Source organism: Propithecus coquereli, unplaced genomic scaffold (assembly GCF_000956105.1).
Source record: "Propithecus coquereli isolate 6110/MARCELLA unplaced genomic scaffold, Pcoq_1.0 Scaffold863, whole genome shotgun sequence".
NCBI lineage: Eukaryota > Metazoa > Chordata > Mammalia > Primates > Indriidae > Propithecus > Propithecus coquereli.
In genome coordinates, this window is record NW_012154874.1 from 7,668 (window position 1) to 26,566 (window position 18,899).

The 18,899-nt window shown below is 38.0% G+C and overlaps 1 protein-coding gene across 1 annotated transcript in view; it reads left to right on the forward strand.

Annotated features, from left to right (window-relative positions):
• The first annotated feature begins 3,475 nt into the window (after positions 1-3,475).
• LOC105826219 (DNA-binding protein SATB2-like) overlaps positions 3,476-18,899 on the forward strand; it is a 35,961-nt gene continuing 20,537 nt past the window's right edge. Inside the window, exons 1-2 of the mRNA XM_012664162.1 lie at positions 3,476-3,610; positions 5,470-5,667. Coding sequence (XP_012519616.1) covers positions 3,476-3,610; positions 5,470-5,667 — 333 coding nt within the window. The remainder of the gene's footprint in view (positions 3,611-5,469; positions 5,668-18,899) is intronic.

The window sequence follows — 18,899 nt, forward strand, 5'->3', positions numbered from 1 at the left end:
GCTACTCCCCAACAATAACTCTTTGAATTTGAGGCTGTAAAACATTCCTCTAGGCTAATTTCTATGTATTCTAATAATTTCAGTTCAACCTAATGAACATTTATTGAACATATACTGTGTGCAAGGAACCATACCCTGCTCTGAAAATGCTAAAATGAGTAAGCAACCAACCCTTGTCCTCCACTTCCCTCAAGAAGCCGATGGTTCTGATGGGAATGCAGACATGCCCACCTCTAACAATAATAATCATCAAATTGTGAAAGGGCATAAAGAAAATGCTTTAGGGTTCTTCAGGAGTGAGCAACAAGTTCTCAGAGGAGATCAGGTGAGACCATGTTAGCTAAGCCTTGAAGTAAAGCTTTTCATGGGGAACAGAAGTTTGGGTATGAGACATTCCAGCCAAGGGAGTAACACTGCAAAAGTATGGAGGTGAGAATGTACCAAGCATCTCCAGGGACTCTGAGTAATTCACAGTGACTGGAGCACAAAGTCAATAGGGCAATTGATGGGAGATAAGATCATGAAAGAAAAACAGGAGTAAACTGTGATTCTTACTGTTTCCTCTTCTAATGCTCTTGAATTGTTTACTGGAAGTTGTCTCCTTTATGTAACTCATCAATGAAACCATCAATTTACCAAAGATAAGCTATTCACCTTCCAAGAAGAATTAATGGCACATTTCTTAAAAAAATAAGAATTTCTAATACATTTACAATGGGATTTGCTTTGTAAATTTAGATTGACAGGCAACTTTTCAGGAACATGTGGATTGTAAACAAACTCTATCTTAACTGGTATGAGTGTCACCTCACCTGCATAGTTGGAAAGGATAGTCAGGGTTGTTTTTTCTACTGAGGGAAATGTATTTGTTTAAAAGGCTGATGAGATGGCTAAAATGAGATGTTCATAAACATTATTTGCTTATGTACTGAATGCTTGGGAACTTTTTAACCAGTGATTGCAAGGCAGCAATCTTTGAACTTATATTCCTTCTCTAGGTTCAGATTTTGAAGGTAAAAGAAAGATTTTGAAGGTAAAAGAAAGTTTTGATCATGAATTCCTTGGTTTCATTACACTTAGGCTCCTATGTTTATTTTTCTACATAAGTTCCAGGTATTTTCTGTATTTTAAAAAACTTTATTTTGAACTAATTTTAACTCACAGAAATGTTGCAAAAATAATACAGAAGGGATAATTGTACTGTACTGTGTATCCCTCACCTATATTCCCCTAACACTGATACCTTATATCACCATAGTACAGTTATCAAAACCAGGAAATTAACATTATTTCAATACTATTAACTAAACTAAAACCTTATTCTAATCTCATAGTTTTCCCACAGGATTCGCCATGCGATCCCAGGAACCACACTGCATTTAGTTGTTATTTCTCAGTAATCTTCTGTAGTCTGTGACAGTCCCTGAGTCTTTCCTTTTCTTTTATGATCTTGCCACTTCTGAAGAGAACTGATTGGTTTGTCACATACCTCTCAATTTGGGTTTGTTTGATGTTTTCTCGTGTTTCGACTGAGGTTGTGCATTTGGGGCATGACTACCTCAGATACGATGTTGTGTCCTTTGCAGTGCATCATAGCGCAGCATTCACAGTATCAGTATATAAACTCTAGTGATGTCGACCTCGATCACTTGGCCACAGCGCTTTCTTTGCATTTTTAACCCTGATAGCTAATCACTAATCACTGCCATTTCTGACAGATAACAAGGTAGCAGATCATGGCATTTTGAAACTGGAAGGGAACATAGAGACCATCTTTTGTTAACCCCTCCTTTTATAGATAAGCACCCAGAAGCTCCAACAGGATAACCACTTGCGTAAAGGTCACCCAATTATTAATATTTAATGACAGAGCAGGAACTTCGCAGTTAGGTCTCAGGGATCCAAGTCTAATGCTCTCTGTACTTCCTAACTGTGCCTAGACACTTGTAATTTATTTAGTCCTGGTTTTACCAGACTGTAAAAGCTAAATGGACTGTATGAATATCCAGCCGATTTGATCAAAACTTACAACCAAACCAAAAGAGAAATCGCAGGGAGGCATATACTCCACAGTTCATGGTGCCCACTCACAGACCTGGCCAAGGCTGGAAATCAGATGAACTTCTGTATCAGCATTTCTGAAATGAAAATAATTCTCCTGGAATGCTCCACATAACACATAGGGAACAACAACAAAAAACCTACTTGAGATTTTTAACAGAAAAAGGAGATTTGTTTATTAATAATTCATGAGTTCCCATTGAACATGCACGACAGAAACAGTGCTATTCAATAGAGAATACTGTCATCTGTCACTGTTTTATTTGACATTTACACTTTTTTTTTTTTTTGCCTGATACTGCAAAACTTTCTTGGATGGCATGCAAAAATTATATAAATGAAAAAAATCCCAATGTGGGGACCCTTTATCTCTTCTGTGATGGGTTCACTCACAATTACATACACGTGTGTTCATGCAACACAATGTCACTTTCTCACATAGTCATTAGCCACCAAACAAGCTAATGAGAGACCCTATTGAGAAAACAGAGATAAGCATTCCAAACGGGCAGGTGAAAGAATTATGTGAATAAAAAGATGGTGGGTGAGATGGGAAGTGAGGCGGAAGAATAGATTTCCTAAAGATAAGCATAGAAATGCCTGGAGTGAGCAAGTGAGCAAGTGAGTCAGAGTGAGGGAAAGCACATCATGGCTGCCGTAAAGAAAGCTGACAAAAAATACCTCGCCGTTTCAGATACAAAATAAATATTTATAAATGGCATCACAGGAGCACCACTAGTAGGAAACACTGGCATTTAGTAGAAGAGCAAGTTAGAGTTAGGAGCATCTGACGATTGTGTGCCACTATAAGGCTCCCGATAATCTTTCTGCTCTGTAGGTTAGTTATTATTTATAAAAACCACAGAACCAGCTGATACATTCATAAGCTAATTATTGAAGCAGCTGGGTACACATGGTGCAATATGTCCAAGGCTGTGAAGTATCACAGATTTCTTGGGGCCTGCTGTGGTGGGGGTGCGCCGTTGAAGGCTCCATCCCTTAATCTGATCAGCCAAGCAAACACTTTGTGGGGAAACTAGATTAATAACCCTCTTAAATACCATGAATGTGCTTCATCTTCAAAACCGGGTTCCCTTAAACATGCTATTAGCTCAGCTCCATCAGGGATTTGAGGAAGTTCTCTGGTGCTCTAAGAACAGGGTCTTGTTGGCTACCTCCCTGTGCCAGAAATTAATTTGGTTTGCTTATGTCTGCACACATGATCACACTTGTGTCTAATCTGCTCCCTAATAGCTTCAAGGTCAAGACCTTGCATGTCAGTGGGCAAATTGAGCACTACACTTCTTAAAGACTGATGGCAGACAGCACACACTCCGTAACGAGGCCCGCAGTGTTGTTCTAAGTGATTGTAATGAGTGCAGATTATAACAGCGCATATAAATCAAATGCGGCAATGAATGTTGTGCAAGACATTCCCAGTGTCATAAGTGGAGATACTACTCAGCTGTCACCTGTCTCCTTTCAAGCTGCGGCTTCCCACAATGCAATTCACTCCTCAAGCGGAACAGCAGGTGCTATCTTCCTTCAGGTTTGGGTATCTCAGAACTTCATCTTTTAACAGATGTAGGTTTTTGTTTTTATTTTCTGTTAAATGATTGGTCTCCATGCTATCACCTCCCCTGGGAGATGTTAAACATACCTGTTTGAAACATTTGAAAGAGTTCAGTTGGAGACTTATTCAGATCTGTGAAAAGACAGAGAAATAGGATCTTATTTTTTCCACAGATGGTTTGCTTTCTATTTCAAGAATTCTTTCCTTTGTACAAAGAAACCCTTGAGGAAACACTTTGGGACTAGGAGATTTTTTAAAAATATAATTTATTTTCTGGTAGGGATAAAAAATTGTTTTCATTTTTCATGTACATTGCACCTTGAAAATCAACCATTACCTGTCTCTCAATTGAGTTTTTAAAAACTCTATGAAAATACTTGGAAAAACATGTCCAAGCAAATGATAAGGTATCTTGTTTTCATTCTTCCTAACCTTCTAACTCTCCCAAGCTTCCAGTTTATTGCAAGAAAAGATCAGGTCTGTGCAAATGTGGCCTCTCACTTGTAAAAACAAGGCAGTGTTGTGTTACAGATTAGTTTATAAATCCCCAGTGGCTTCACAGTTCAGTGCCTACAGCTGCTGCAGATGGGCCTGGGTTTTTGTCTCTTCGCGGTGCTGCAGCCGGCAGTTGAAGGAGAAAATGGAATGATCAGGTTATTAACATGGAGGCCGCGAGGAAGAGGCTGCACAATGAGAACAGCTGGTGTTGCTGTCTTGGCTGATGCAGCGGAGATAATCAAATCTTGCCTTTTTTTGGGTAAAGGCAGAAGACACAGTGGAGAGTTAGACAAACAACAGCTTATGATATTATATGGGGTTTTTATAATGCGTGTCAGGAACTTCCATTGGCTTACAAGTGATGATATAGAATTTGTTGAGGTTTGGGATTTATTTATCACAAAGTCATTTGTGTTTATTTATGCACCTTTTTAGAAAATTTTTTACTCTTTTACAAGAGGCATAATGTGGGACAGTTCTTGCTTTTAAAATTAGCGATGTAGCTTGGAAATGATGGGTTAGCAAGCTACTGGGTAAAATATTTTGACATGAGTCAGTGAGCGATGTTGACAGCATCCTCTGTATTATTTTCATATAATCCATCATTATTTGCATTACATTTTCTTTCTCGTGCAGTTGCAAGAGAGAGAACATCCGGATGCCAGAGTTTGGAGGCAGACATTTGCAGGTGTGACCTGACCAACTGCCTACCTTCCTGCAGGTGTGCCTGTGCTGGGAAGGTGATGGTTAAGAGGCCTAGAGCCCAAGGCATTCAGAGATTGAGGGAATACACATTTTTTTGCATTCTACCTAAGGTTATTTTTTTTATTTTGTGGAGTTATTGATAATTATTAAAAACATTTCCTCCCTAAAGAATTCAGTGCTATTTACACTTATACATTTTGTCTTTTTTAGAATTTGCCATCTCACAATATATATTAGTTTATCTTCACTTTTTTCTTAGAATGGAATACTAGCCAATTGGGTAATTTATAAAAATTGTCGTTGACCAACGCAAATTACTTTTCCTGAGAATCAGATAACTATAATCTTGCTTGATTATCCTTTACAAAGAAACTGCAGTTGGGAATATGTTCTGTAGGCAGGGTGATATGAGTGCTAACAAAAATAAAGATTCTTGGACATTGGTGTGACCACCTATGTGGTTATTTATTGGTTTTTAGAGTCAGATTGTTTCAGTATCTTCCTGCCCTAGGTTGGTGGGAACAATTCGACAGGAAAGTATGCTAAACTGGAATGGCACTTGACCGAAGTCAGGGTCGTCTCAGCTCCTCTGCACCTTACAGGTGAACTCAAGTGACCTCCTCTCTCTCTAGGGCTGGCTGTGCGAACTGCTCCGCTGGAAGGAGAACCCAAGTCCTGAAAACCGCACCCTCTGGGAAAACCTCTGTACTATACGCCGTTTCCTGAACCTTCCCCAGCATGAGAGGGATGTGATCTACGAAGAGGAATCCAGGCATCACCACAGCGAGCGCATGCAACACGTGGTCCAGCTTCCACCTGAGCCGGTGCAGGTGAGCCCCACCCCCGCACTCCCTACCTGAGCAGGGCTTTCTGTGTCAACAGTAGCTGCTGAGGGTCTGGGAGCCCACCACACCAACTTCTGTTGGAGGATGTCTCGTGCCATGTCCCCAAGGACAGAAGACCTTGCTGTGTATGTAAGTGTATGTGCACATGCAAAGAAAAGTGAGAAGTCAAATGCCAAAGACAGCTGCTTTTCCTGAGAGCATTTTACTTGTGGGGCTGTGAAGCCAGAGCGCTCGTGGAGAATGAAATCTCCTGATTCAAAAACATAGTTTCCATTAGTTCATTTTCTAAAGAAAAACTCTGAAGTAGTTTTCGACCCAGAGTTCCTCAAGGAATGTTTGATTAGGCTAAGGAAAAGAAATAGCCGCATGACCCAGGGAATACCATTAAACTCAGCTGGACCTTTAAGAGACAGATTGTGATGGATTCTTAGAATTTTAAGATGGGTTTTTGCTATCTTTGGTGTCCTCTCTTTTAGAAATCTGCCTTCATTTGTATTGCCTGTTTTGTTGGCTTAGTTTTTGTTCTCATTGAGAGAAATAATATAGCTTTCTGAAAGTAACTGAGTTTGATTACTGACTCTGTAATCTAAAATTAATTACTTTCGAGAAGAAATATTAACTAAGATTTCCAAGATTAGACCCTCTAGAGTTTTGCCCAGGAATTGTTTCGGTAAGATTCGTTCTACAGCTCAATCCCAGCTGCCACTGAAGAGGACCCTTTTATGGCTTCTCTCTGAATTTCCTTTTGTGTAGCAGGAAGGGGACAGTCCAGGCAGGAGTGTGTGTGTGTGCAGCACACATGTCCATGAAGAATGTGAGAGAAGATGAGGATAGAGGGAGGGTGTGGCACAGTTTCTTGATGAAGATGTCATCAGAGGGGATGGTGAAGGATGTGCTAAAACACTCTACCCTGAGCTTTCTGTGTCTCCTTTCTCCTTGTTCCACTCACTCATGCCTTGGGGAGAAGCCAGAAGATAACTGGTCCTTTAGGTCACTTTTCATCCGAATATTGATTTGATGTGATTTTCATCCAAAATCACAAGAGTTAATTGCCCTGTTAAGACTCATGGATTCCTGGGGTCAGTCTCTTACAATATCCGAAGCATGAATGGCTGGGTGATAAGGGTACTGGCTAGTATTCACCCTTCAAGACCCACCCTCCCCCTGTCCTTTCTTGGTCCTTTCCTGGCTGGGGCCTCATCCAAACACCAGGATACCTCTCTATAGATAATTAGACCAATATACTGAGTCACACAGAGCAACGGTTTTTAGGGTTTGAGATTTAATAGAAATTAAAATTAAAGAAGGGCTCAATATAGGTTTTCCAACCTTTTATTTTAGAAAATAAATTTATTTGAAAAATTAAAGGGAAAGCTCCCATTTATTATCAATATCATTTCATAAAATATTCTTTAATGTCAAACAAATTAATGAAATGAAATCAATTCAGCCATATGAAAAACTCACTATTACCCTCCCCTCCCCCATTTTGATGTGAACTGGTCCAAACTTCTGTCTTGAACCAACCATAAGGCCAAGGACCAGCTTCAGGGAACCACTGACTTTGCATGGATTTCTTATTCAGGGTCCATCTTAGTGCAATACAGGTGAAGTAGAAATAGAACAGGAGTGAAAAACTGATTTATTCTAGATATTAATAACAGCCCATTTTAATTATAAGATGATGAAGTTGGAAACTTAGCAAAATTTAAGATAAAAGTACTAAGATCCACTCTCTATTATAATTGAGGACCTCCCTTCCTTAGGATGATAGTTTTTACACCATACCAGTCTCTGCTTTTTGTCCAGAATTATCCCTGTGGGTTCTGTGTTTAGGTAGCTAAAGGACATTCAACATGATGTTTTGTCTGATAGATGACCAGTTTGAGTACAGTAAATCTCAGAAGCAGACAGTCAATTGATTTATGAGTTTTATTATCTTTTATGTTAGTCTGTCAGGATGAGAGTGTGCTAACAATATTTAATGGCTAAGCAAGAATCAGTCTGTAATTTTCCTTTTCAGTTTTAAGCACTTTGTGGCTATTAACATTAGTTTCTGATATCACTAAGAGAAATTCACTTATTTTATAAAAGGTTATTCCTATTAGTAAGATCTTAGCTAAAGAGTTTACAAATAAGGTAATTTTCTCTACAGTGACTTTGCCTTAGCCATTGACCTTGATCCCATAACTACTTAGTGAAACTCTTCAGTATATCACTTTGTTTTTTTTTTACATCATGCCTATCTCTGAGTGGCACTGCTTTGTAATGTTGAATTTATGTTTGTCAGCAAAATACAAAGCTGGGGATTAATTATTTATTATAGTCATAACTGAAAATAAAGAAAAATATCTGGCACCAGCCAGCAGAACTCTTGAAACTAGAGAACACAGTTGGCACAGTCTCTGGGACTTGGGAAGGACTATATTTAAAAAGATACCAAGCTACTGAAAAAAAGTTGATTGTCTAAAAGTCAAGCCATTGGACTCAGGCTTGTAATTCACTTGTGCCCTTATATCAATGAAAATTTTAGCAAGATATAATTACATGTTTTGGAAATCTTAAAATTCATAAGTAGGGCAATATTATTTTGGTGATATATTTTGTCTAATTAGGTAGGAAATGTGCCATTATTTAATTGTTAAATATGGGTGAAACCAGTGACTATTAAAAGCTTCTGATATATGCAGCATATTAAAAAACACAGAAGTCCTCCCCAGTTGTGGTCATGGAAGAATGACATTTAAATTTCTTTTGGTAATTAGGGTGCACCATTCCCTAATTTTTCTTAAATGGCAAAGATATGAGGCAGTGATCCTTGTGCATAATTACCCACCAGATTAATCTGTTGCATCAGGGTCCCACAGATGTACTGGATAAAAGAGGGAGCTTCGCATCACTCGTCTCCATTGGTGCCTTCTGTGATGTGGAGAAGTCCTATAGGAACTTTTGTTTGCTGTTTGCAAATAGAGATCACAAACAGTCAGTCTTGTATTGCCTGCAGATGTGTTTCTTTTAAGCCCACATTTAAAAATCAGGAGATTTCACATAAAATCCAGAAAATCAGAAGATCTGACCCACCGGACTCAGAGTTCCACATGGCTGGAGCTGATGCCCTTTCCACAGGGCACACACTTGCCATCCTGCTGCTAGGATCCCTGTCACCTACTCTTGATGCACGTGCACATATACCCAGCTGCCACATCAAAGCCACAAGTGTCTTTGCCCCATGGCTCTGATTTCCTTGATGGTAGCCATTACATATCATTTATTTTTACAATCCTAACACAGTCCTTTGTATGCCTACCAATGGGTACATGTTCAGTGGAATCTCACTTCGGAGATGAGGCAAGGTTATAGTTGAGAGTAAGCTGGGCTTGGGCCACTGAGGGGTGTTGTCATCCCTGGAGACCTGCCAGACCTGGTAGAATGAGATGGTTCTTCCTTGTGAATTCAGATCTCTCCAGGCAATGTGTAGGTTTGACATCATATTGAATTATCCAGTTTCTCCACATTTCTTTTTGGTATTCTAAGTTTCTTCAGAAACCCCCGTTTAAGTCCGTGCCGTTAGAAGCTGAATTTCCAGGCTCTGGACACACTAGATCCATTGACATTATGGATCTATAATGGGAACGATATTGCCCTAGCGGGGTGAAACTTGGTTCCTGGGGAGCATAAAAATCTTAAATTCACATTGGTTTGTGGCCCTCCACAGGGACACGGTACATAAAGAGATAGTGTATCTCGGGCATTAATATTTTATGAAGAGAGACAGCGATTAAGAAAAATGCCTAAAAAGCCTCTTTAGAGAGTCAATAATGAAAAAAGTTTGAGAAATACTAATCTACATAATGTTTCTAGTTTACGTATAGACAGCACACAGAATTGAACAGAGGTGAGACATGGTAAGGCAAACCAAGTCAAACCAAAGTATTTCATGAAAAAGATGAAATAAATTCCATTTTTCACCCCAAAAGGTGGAGATAAAATTATTTCTTGTGGTGGTAGTGATTTTCCACCAGTGGTTATTATAACCCAAGGCCCTATAGTGAATGGATATCCTCAGCTGAGAATCAAAAACTAGTTAGGTGAGGGTATTCATTATTACCAACTGCATTTTACAATTGGAAAACCCAGAGCAGAGATGTCGAACTTTGCCTGAAGCCAGGGTCACCAGCTGAATGAAAACACAGGCATTTTTGGCATCCAGTCTTTCCTCTGACCACAGTTCCCTCTTAATGCGGTAGAGAAGAAAGGGTGCTGCTCATACTATGACTAGGCCACTGAATGAGGTTGACTGGGGAGCATTTGCCAAATTGCTCACGTCTGTGTAGTTTGTGCTTTATTTCTTTATTGTATTTCCACCACAGTGTTTCCACGGGTTATTTTTTTAAGTTCAGGAATTCTGAGCTTGCTGCTATGTGGTTTCCTGACAAGTACTTGTTTTAAACTTCCATACTGTACATCGAATAAGAATGTGAGACTTGGTTGGTGACAGCCAGACCCCACCAGCATTGTACCTTTACTTGTCCGGATTGTTGCTCACTCAGGGGGTTTCCAGCATTTTCTAAGCCGTAGACTCCCTGTTACTGGTATCAATGAATGATTCTCAACCAGCACAGATTTTGCCCTGTATGGGATATTTATCAATGTCTGGAGATATTTTTGGTTATTGTATTTGGGGATGCTACTGGTATCTAGTGGGTAGAGGCCATGGATGCTGCCAAATTTCCCACAATGCACAGGACAGCGCCCCCCTCAAACAAAGATTTACCTGACCTACAATGTCAATAGTGTTGGGGTTGTGAAACCCTGGTGAGGACATACCAGTAATTACCTAACAGCGTAAGATAAAAATTCATGAGTATCTCTGAGGCTGATTCTGAGTTTTTCCTATCAAAATTTAGTAGTAATGATACCAGTGACGTTTCTGCGTCTTCTTCTTCTCCTCCCCCACCCCTTGCCTCCCCCTCCTTTTTTTCTTCTTCTTCTTCTCTGGCAGCAGCTAGTCTTTGTGAGAGCCAGGCTCTCAAAATGTGAGAATTTTACATGTCTTATCTTCTTCAATTATTGTGAAAAACCGAGGGGGTGGTTGATTTTTATCTACTTTCACAGATGAGAAAGTGAAGCTTAAAGAAGTTAAGTAACTTGCTCAAAGTGAGAACTTAAATTCACATCTGTCTGCCTCCAGAGTCTGACTTTTATCTGTGTGCTGGAAAGAACTGCTAACTTACAACAGCCAGCTTTCCCTGAACACTTATTATTAGCTGTCTGGTATTATGCAGAGCTGTTTATGTCTATATTCATTTTTAATCATTCTATGAATAGATCTACTTTTGTGAGCTTTCCTTTTTACAGTACACCTGATGCAATGAAACCCCTAACTCATTGGTGTGATGTCAAAGAACTGATGTCACTGAAATTTCTACTTTTGATCAGCTGTTTTGGCATTTTTGAAATAGCTTCAGAATATGACTCTCATTGCTAATGTTTAAAGTGCAGATTTAGCTTTCAACACTGAGAATTCAGTCCTGCTGTCCTACTCCAGCTGTACAGACTGTATCTTGATTTGTAAATTTGTTACTGAAAGGACAACTTCCAAGAAAATAAATAAATAAGCTGATTAATTAATCCATTAAGAGTGTTTGCAAATTTTCCAACAAGGTTACTATAATTTTTTCCACCTTGGGTTCATTCTGAGCTCTTACTCGAAGCCTGCTGTCTCAATGTGACTCCAGAGTTTTGATACCCCACTCTAGTTCTAACAAGAGATACAGATGAACACTTACCATTTTTAATGAAATATTGCAGCAGTTGGGAACAAGTTGGTCCTCACATGGGAAAACTTTTGTGAGTCCCTCCTCATCAATTGGGGGGAACCACACTAGCTTTTTTCATATTAATATTATGTTATTCTGCATGCATTTATTCAACTTGAAGAGCATCCTTGATTTCTGTGTTGCCAGTTAGTTTTTTAACACGTCTAAATTTTTTACTTTGCCATTCAGGAGTATAAAGAGATTTAGAAGTCATTTGCAATCAGTTCTTTTTATTCTAGGAGATGAACATTTCTATCTTGGGTTCACCTTCTTCCAAAGTGTACTGAATAGGTTTACCTCTGTAACAACATCAGAAAGTTGAAGAAGCTCATTAGAGTCAGTAGTCGGTAGATTAGACATTAGCTGTGGCTCTGTTTTTTCTAAAGATTTAGGCAAAGCAGTCCTATCTATTTTTTTAAATTTACAGTTTCTTAAAGTTTTTTTTCTTTTATAAGACAAATTCCAGTTTAATTATTGGAGATATATTAAAAGAAATTGAAGGTGATAGAACTTCATGAAAATCTAGGTATAGGATATTGAGTATGGTTAAGTTTCCCTGAAACTGGAACTGGGAATTCTACAGCTGCCATTCATGGATTTTCCTCCTCCTTTGCCATCTTGAACATTACATACCTCTTTCTCATGTCAGCTTCTTTCCTCTACCAAGCTTTTCTTCCCTTCATCATCTGCCTTACCATTTACTGTGTATTTTTGCCTACCTTGTAACTTCTGCTGCCTACTCATCATGTCTCTCTGCTGAATTCTGCCTTCTCCACACCTTGGCCTGCTTGAGATGCCTGCTCTACCTCCTTTCTCCATACCTTTTTCTAACCCAGTTTTGTTGCCTACTCCCTACTTTAAATTCACCCAAGAGGGACATTGACCGTTCTACCTTATCCTCATGAAGGCAGACTTTCTTGACATTTGATTTCCAATCAGTAATCTGAATGCTTAATTTGGAAGGCATTGCATTTTAAAGAAAGAACTTTGTTGTACTAGATATTAGAGCAATCTCAAAAAGAAAGCCAACTTGCGGTAGACCACTTGTAGGTAACCTGTTAATGGGTTGTCCTTGGGCAGGAAAGCCAGCGCCCGTTTAGTAGAACATGACTCCTTGCACCCTTCATTTATCAGGGTAGATAGTTTCAGGTATGAGTAGCAAGTCTAGTATAAACATCTCACATTAGGGGAGATTCATATGACTTTTTTAAAAAAATATAAAACACTGTAATTTTAAGTTCCATGTGTATCCAGAATATTATTCTTTTTTATTTGATTGCAGTTTTTCTAACATTTATCATGCAGTTCCATGGGTTCAGTCCCTGTCTATAGATACTGATGGAAATTGAACAAATATTTATAGTAGTCTGTTCTGGGTCTGCTTATTTATTTCTTTAAAGTGGGTTCAACATTTTCCTAGGCTTATCATTTTAATAATTGGAGCTAGCTTTTTGCTGCTCATTCTTCATGGGGTGCTTCTAATGTTTCTGCCAAGCAGAACTCCTCCTATGGGTAGCTGAACTTCTGTAACATGCCACCTTCCAATTTAAACATCCAGTGTTAACTGCTGGTTGGAAGTGAAATGTCAAACAGCTGGGTTCCACTTCTCTAGTCTTTTCTTGCCCTGTGGGAACATAGAGAACCTTGGCTTCTTGAGTAGCTGTTCTTCTGTAATTGCTCTGTTTCCTTAAATAATAGTCTAATTTTAATATTTTGCACTTTTGAAAGGTAGCATAATCCTTGCAATTTACCCTTTTGGTTACTGATACACTCCCTGTTTTTTAGATCCTGAAACTGAGTAGAAAGTGCTTTGTCCAACACTGCTCTATAGGTAAAGGGAACAATCGGGATTAGCTGTCATTTACATCAGTATAAATAGTTCTCACAGATACAAGTTTCTGCACGGCCCAGTGCCCAGAAACCACTAAAATCACTAATATATATTGTCTTTTTATCTTAATAGAAGATTGTCTATTTTTTAAAGTTTTGGGACAACAGGATAATCCTTATACATGTTTTCATATTCTTTTCCTTCTGGTGATATTAAATCAAACCAGGTATAATATAAAACCTTTGGCATCTTAACCTTTTTTTGACATTCTGATAGGAAAATAAAACTAAACGTAGCACTTCTGAACATAAAGCTTAGTTGTCTTTTTAAAAAAATATAGCTATGGAATTTGTTAGGGGATATTCTTGCTATTGTCTCATTGATCAACTCAGTGTTGCTATTTCTTCCTTCCTTTCTTCTTTCCTTCCTTTCTCTCTTCTTTCTTTCTTTTCAGTAATCTGAAACACTTTTTTTTTTTAGACTAATGGCTAATATATTTTGTGTGGGGGGAAAACTGATTAAACTTGAGCAACATGAAACAATGAGGAAGAGAGAGACAAAATAAATAGAGACTAAGAAAGTGCATGAGAATGCATCCTCCGTTCTCTCCCCACCCATGAAAAGTAACAGCAATAAACCTTAACTAAAATTAAGGCAATTGAAGATATTGATGTGTCATTATTTTAGTCAAGGGCCTTACCGCATTTCATCTGTGAGAAGCAAAATACATTCCTTTATACACATATAGATACCTGGCAAAGTCTGTCTTTTGAAAAAGATGATTAAAATTCATTGATAAACATGTTCTGGGGCTTCAAGATATATAGACATGATTGAGAAGACTGGCCATTTTTGTTCTCACATTATTTCTTATTCATTCAACAAATATTTGTTAAAGCTCATTCAGTACACCAGGTATTATTCTAGGCACCACATATATGACAGTGAATAAAACAGAATTTCACACATGTATTGAGCAGTTTTCTCCTTTACTCAGAATGCATTTTTAAACAGACTTCCATTTTCCCTCTGGCTACTTTGTATTATTCTAGAATTCAGACTAGAATTTAGTGGAACGCGTAGGTTCTTTTTCTTCCTCTGATCCTGACATTGGGTTGGGTGATCTTGCTTCAATTTTTCTAGCTGTTTCCACAATGAGACAGGTAATATCTCTCTAAAACATGTTGACCTTCTCAGAGGTAAGATTACCTTAAAAAAAAAAAAAATGGCTGTTTGAAGGTACCAAAGCAAACAGGCCTTCTGAGTCTATTCTGGAGAGTCCAAAGGGATTTACATAGCTCTTCAGAGAATTACATCTATTGATTAATGATTGAGAGGCATTTTAAGAAATAGTTTTGATGGAAAACAGATGGATAATAAGTATGTCCACTCCATCTCCAATTACTCCCTGACCACACAGACAGACCTTTTTTTGTTCCAGTCATATTTATTTTCTCTACCCAGAGTGACTTCTCTAAGTAGTACCTTATTACTTGGCACTGGGATATGGACTAATTCATTGTTAGTGCGTGAACTGAACCACCGGGCTGATTTGGCATGCACTGAATAAAGCCAAGGCCCTTGGAAGGTGTATGTGAACTAGTCCCTCTTAATAGTGAACTGTTACGTCAGAAAAGCATACCCTTTTCTAGGAGGACAGACACGCAGTTCACATTTTTCTCCTTAAATTTTCTACCACAGTGCTTCTCATTAATAGGTAATTGTTGATTTGAAAGGTTTTCGTTGTTTTTGCAGAAGAAACAGAAGTGCACATTTGCAGAGAAGGGTTTCCCACAGGGGTGGATGAAGTTCTTAATATTCCACTCTGGTCAGTGTAGGGTCCTTATTTCATATACTTTGATTTGGGCCTAATGACTAAAACAAGGTCGTAAATCTGGGAAGCAGTTGCAGCTGAAAAGGGGATGAGGATATTGGGAAGCTCAGTCCTAGGTGCCTTGCTGAGACTTTTGAGGCTACGTTCTGGGAACCTGATGGTGCCGACAAACTTGACCCACAAATACATGCTAATACAGCCATTGTTAAGGCATTTTGAACTGTCTGATTTAAAAATATTTCAATGGAAAATAAAATGCCCAAATGAAAACCATATTTCTTTTAACCTCCCTTTCTTCCTTTTTAAATATAAGTACTATAAATTACCAGAGAGCTTATCCAAGTAGACTGAAACAGTAGCTCTGCCAGGAGCATGGTGAGGTGAGTGAATAAAGATCAAAGGCCACTAGACTTTAAGAAGACCTGGGTTTGAGTTCTAGAGCCATCACTGGAATTGGAGCTCTACTGTTGCAGAGGCAGCTTAAAATTTCTGGAAGTAGTGATAATAGTCCCAAAGCTATAGGGTTATTTGAGGTTTAAATGAGATGGCGATTGCATGGAGGGCTCCTGAAAAACATTAGTATTAATCTTAAGAATAAAGGGAATAATTCCTACTCAGAAGAGTCCAGAGTTGAATCAAGGATGGTATCAGCATATAACTTTATAACAAGCAAGATATGGGAACATTCCTGGCTTCTATTGTTTGCCTATTGTACAATTGTTTTGAGACAGATTGAGAGACTCAGAGTTGTCTGGTTTCATATGACCTTTCTACATTTTAGGCACTTTTAAAAGCCATTATAAGTTATTTAAAAGTGAGAATTTTTTTTTCTTAATTCTGAATAAAATTCCTCTGTAAGGCATAATAAAATGTCATTGGGTATGACAAAAGTTGGTTAGTCTTTTTTTTTTTTTTTTATGTTTTCAAGCTTAAAAAAGCAAAAAGGCCACTCAGCTTCTGAATAATCTCAAGGATATCTGCTGTCCTTGCAGCACATTAGTCCACGAAGTTGTGAAGTTGCCATGCAGTAACTGTGTTTGAGCCTCTTTGATAGAGTATTCAGTAAGCATCCACCACATCAGGCCCTCTGTGCTGACCTCTGATGGACTTAAACAAGTGAAAGGAAATATTGTCTGGTCTGGAGTTGCTTAGAAGCTATGAGAAAACTGAGTAGAGACTTTTGCAAATTTGGATAAGTAGTGACAGGTAGAGTGAAGATGCAGAATTTTCTAAGATCTTAGGGTACTCTTCAAGGGGTCCTCTGTGCTGAGAATAATAATGATTTTCATATGAATGACTCTATTCCTGGCATCACTGCCTGGAATTCCACTTCTTTCCCTCCCACGGATAGAGGTAAACAGGAATGGACTTATATATGATAGTGTCATTGTAGGAGGAGTATAGAATCAGCTGTAACTTACCAAAACCAAACCAGAACAAAAAAAGTAAAGCATTTGTAAATTTTGCTATTTCAACAATTGGTGGTAACAAATTATTGGAAGCGATGTTCGGAACAAATGCGTAGAACAAATCATGGCTCCATGATTGAAAGCCAGAGGGTTAAGAACCAGATAATAAATATAAACATTTGATTGTAATTTTGAAAAATTGTTACATTTTGCTTATACAATGGTAGAAAATGCTTCTTTTGAAATCAGGGCCTTTGATTATAAAATTTTAAATTGCATTTAAAATAGATGACTGAGATTTGCTTAAGTCTAAGTGTAGGTTGGCTTTAAAATAAAAAGTTCTCAAATATTTAAAATTTTTCTGTATGTTTGTTGCACCCTAAGGATTTCTATGCACTGTTTCAGGAACTAGAGCATCTTATAAAGAATAAAAATTACTTTCTATCTCTATTTTCAACGTACCTTTGACCCAATAGAAGAAAAGATGGTATGGAAAAGAAGAGGGCCCCGTAGGTGACAGAGTCCAGTCCCAGGGCTGACTGTGTGACCTTGATGAGGCATTTCACTCTTTGAGTTTCCATCTACTGTTTTATGAACTGTTACAACACGAGTTAGATGATCTCAGAGACCCTTTTTATCTGAAACAGTCATTCGGTGAGTTGGTTCATTCATTTCTGATTCCCATTTGAGTATTTTAATGAGTGTGTAAAAAAACAAAAACTAAAAACACATTGCTCCTGGGAGGTTCAAAAGCATTTTGGAAAAACAAATTAGCAACAACATAACAGATTATGAACACCTTATACTGAACTCAGAGAGATCCAGTTGATTTTCTTATGACTGATAGTTTTGACAATTGCAAGAGAAAGCCAGCCACTGAGTTTTAAACTATCTTAACCAAACCTACCTACTGTGGCTTCTCAGCTGTTTCTGTTTAGTGTGGAAATCTAACGTAGCTGAAAACTACTGCTGATTTTTATTAAGTTGAAGTTTGGAACTTCCCCTTGTAATGATAGAAAAGCACACTTTCAATTAAAGGAGAACTGCCAAAATTCTGAAATTCATTTATTTTATTATTACTGGGTTTGACCCTAGAAATGGGAGATCAAGCAAACTAGATAGGTTTGACAGTTCTAAGGTCATAAGTTCAATTTCCTCACAAGTTGTTTCTAGATCTAATTCACTGCAAATCATATAACCCTTCACCTTTTGATATAGAATCTTTTATGGAATTGTGTATCACTTGGGGTCATTCTGATCACTTTGGGTCTGGGAAAGTGACAGGTAAGCCAGACCAGGCAAAGGAATTTCAGAAAGAAGTCTGGGAAGCAGTACATGGCTTTCAGAGGAGGGATGTGGTATACTTTCTATGGTAGAGTCGGGGTGTCCTGGAGTAAGCTTACACTGGTTTACAGAAACCAATTGTTAAATTTTCAGGAATTCTTGAAGCTGGTTGTTATACCATTGGTAGCATAAAACTGGCTATGGTGGGATTATTCACACTACAAAAATTGGTGAATGATCCAATTGGGACTTTTTTCTCCAGAGAGCTAGTTGTTAAACATTTACCGGCATGACACTGAATAGATTCCAGTTAACTTTTTTTCAAAACTCTGTGGCCATCCATGCATTATTTTTTATAAACAAAACCATTGCCTGAAAGAAAGGTCAGGTGTTTCCAGAACTGAGTGGCTGATTGGTAATACAGCTCACTTGATCACCCAGATATAAAAAATAATTTATTTAAGTAACAATTGTTTCTACTTTTTCCCCTTCTCACTTTTTTTTTTAGTTTAAATTTATTTCTTCATGTTCAGGGAAATTTGCATTTCTTTCTGTATTCAATGTACCAGGCTCACTTGAGTATCTGGTTGGATCCATTTTGCAGAATCATGTAGCATGATAAGTCCATTATGATTTCCATTTGTGATTTCCTAGTACCAAACACACCCAACAGATTTGAGATCTTCAGGTAGAAAAGAGAGGAACAAATTATTTTAACAGAATTACTTTTTTAGATATGATAAACTGAACTCAAACAGTGCATCTCAAAATGATGACTGTCAGTTAATTTTTGAAAAGTAGACTTAAGGAGCTAAAATTAATGATATGAACTCTTAAAAATAAATATATGTGGATATGGAAAGGTCTTCCTGTTTCTATTAGGATCTAAATGAATAGAATGTGCTAAAGACAGCATACACTGTATAAGTACAATATTCATATGCAAATGATTTTTTAAATATGTTTTTTCTCATTTCAATTTTTCAGCAATTTTTGTCAACAGTGAACTCAAAAGGGTGGTAATAGAAGAGTGGCCAGGA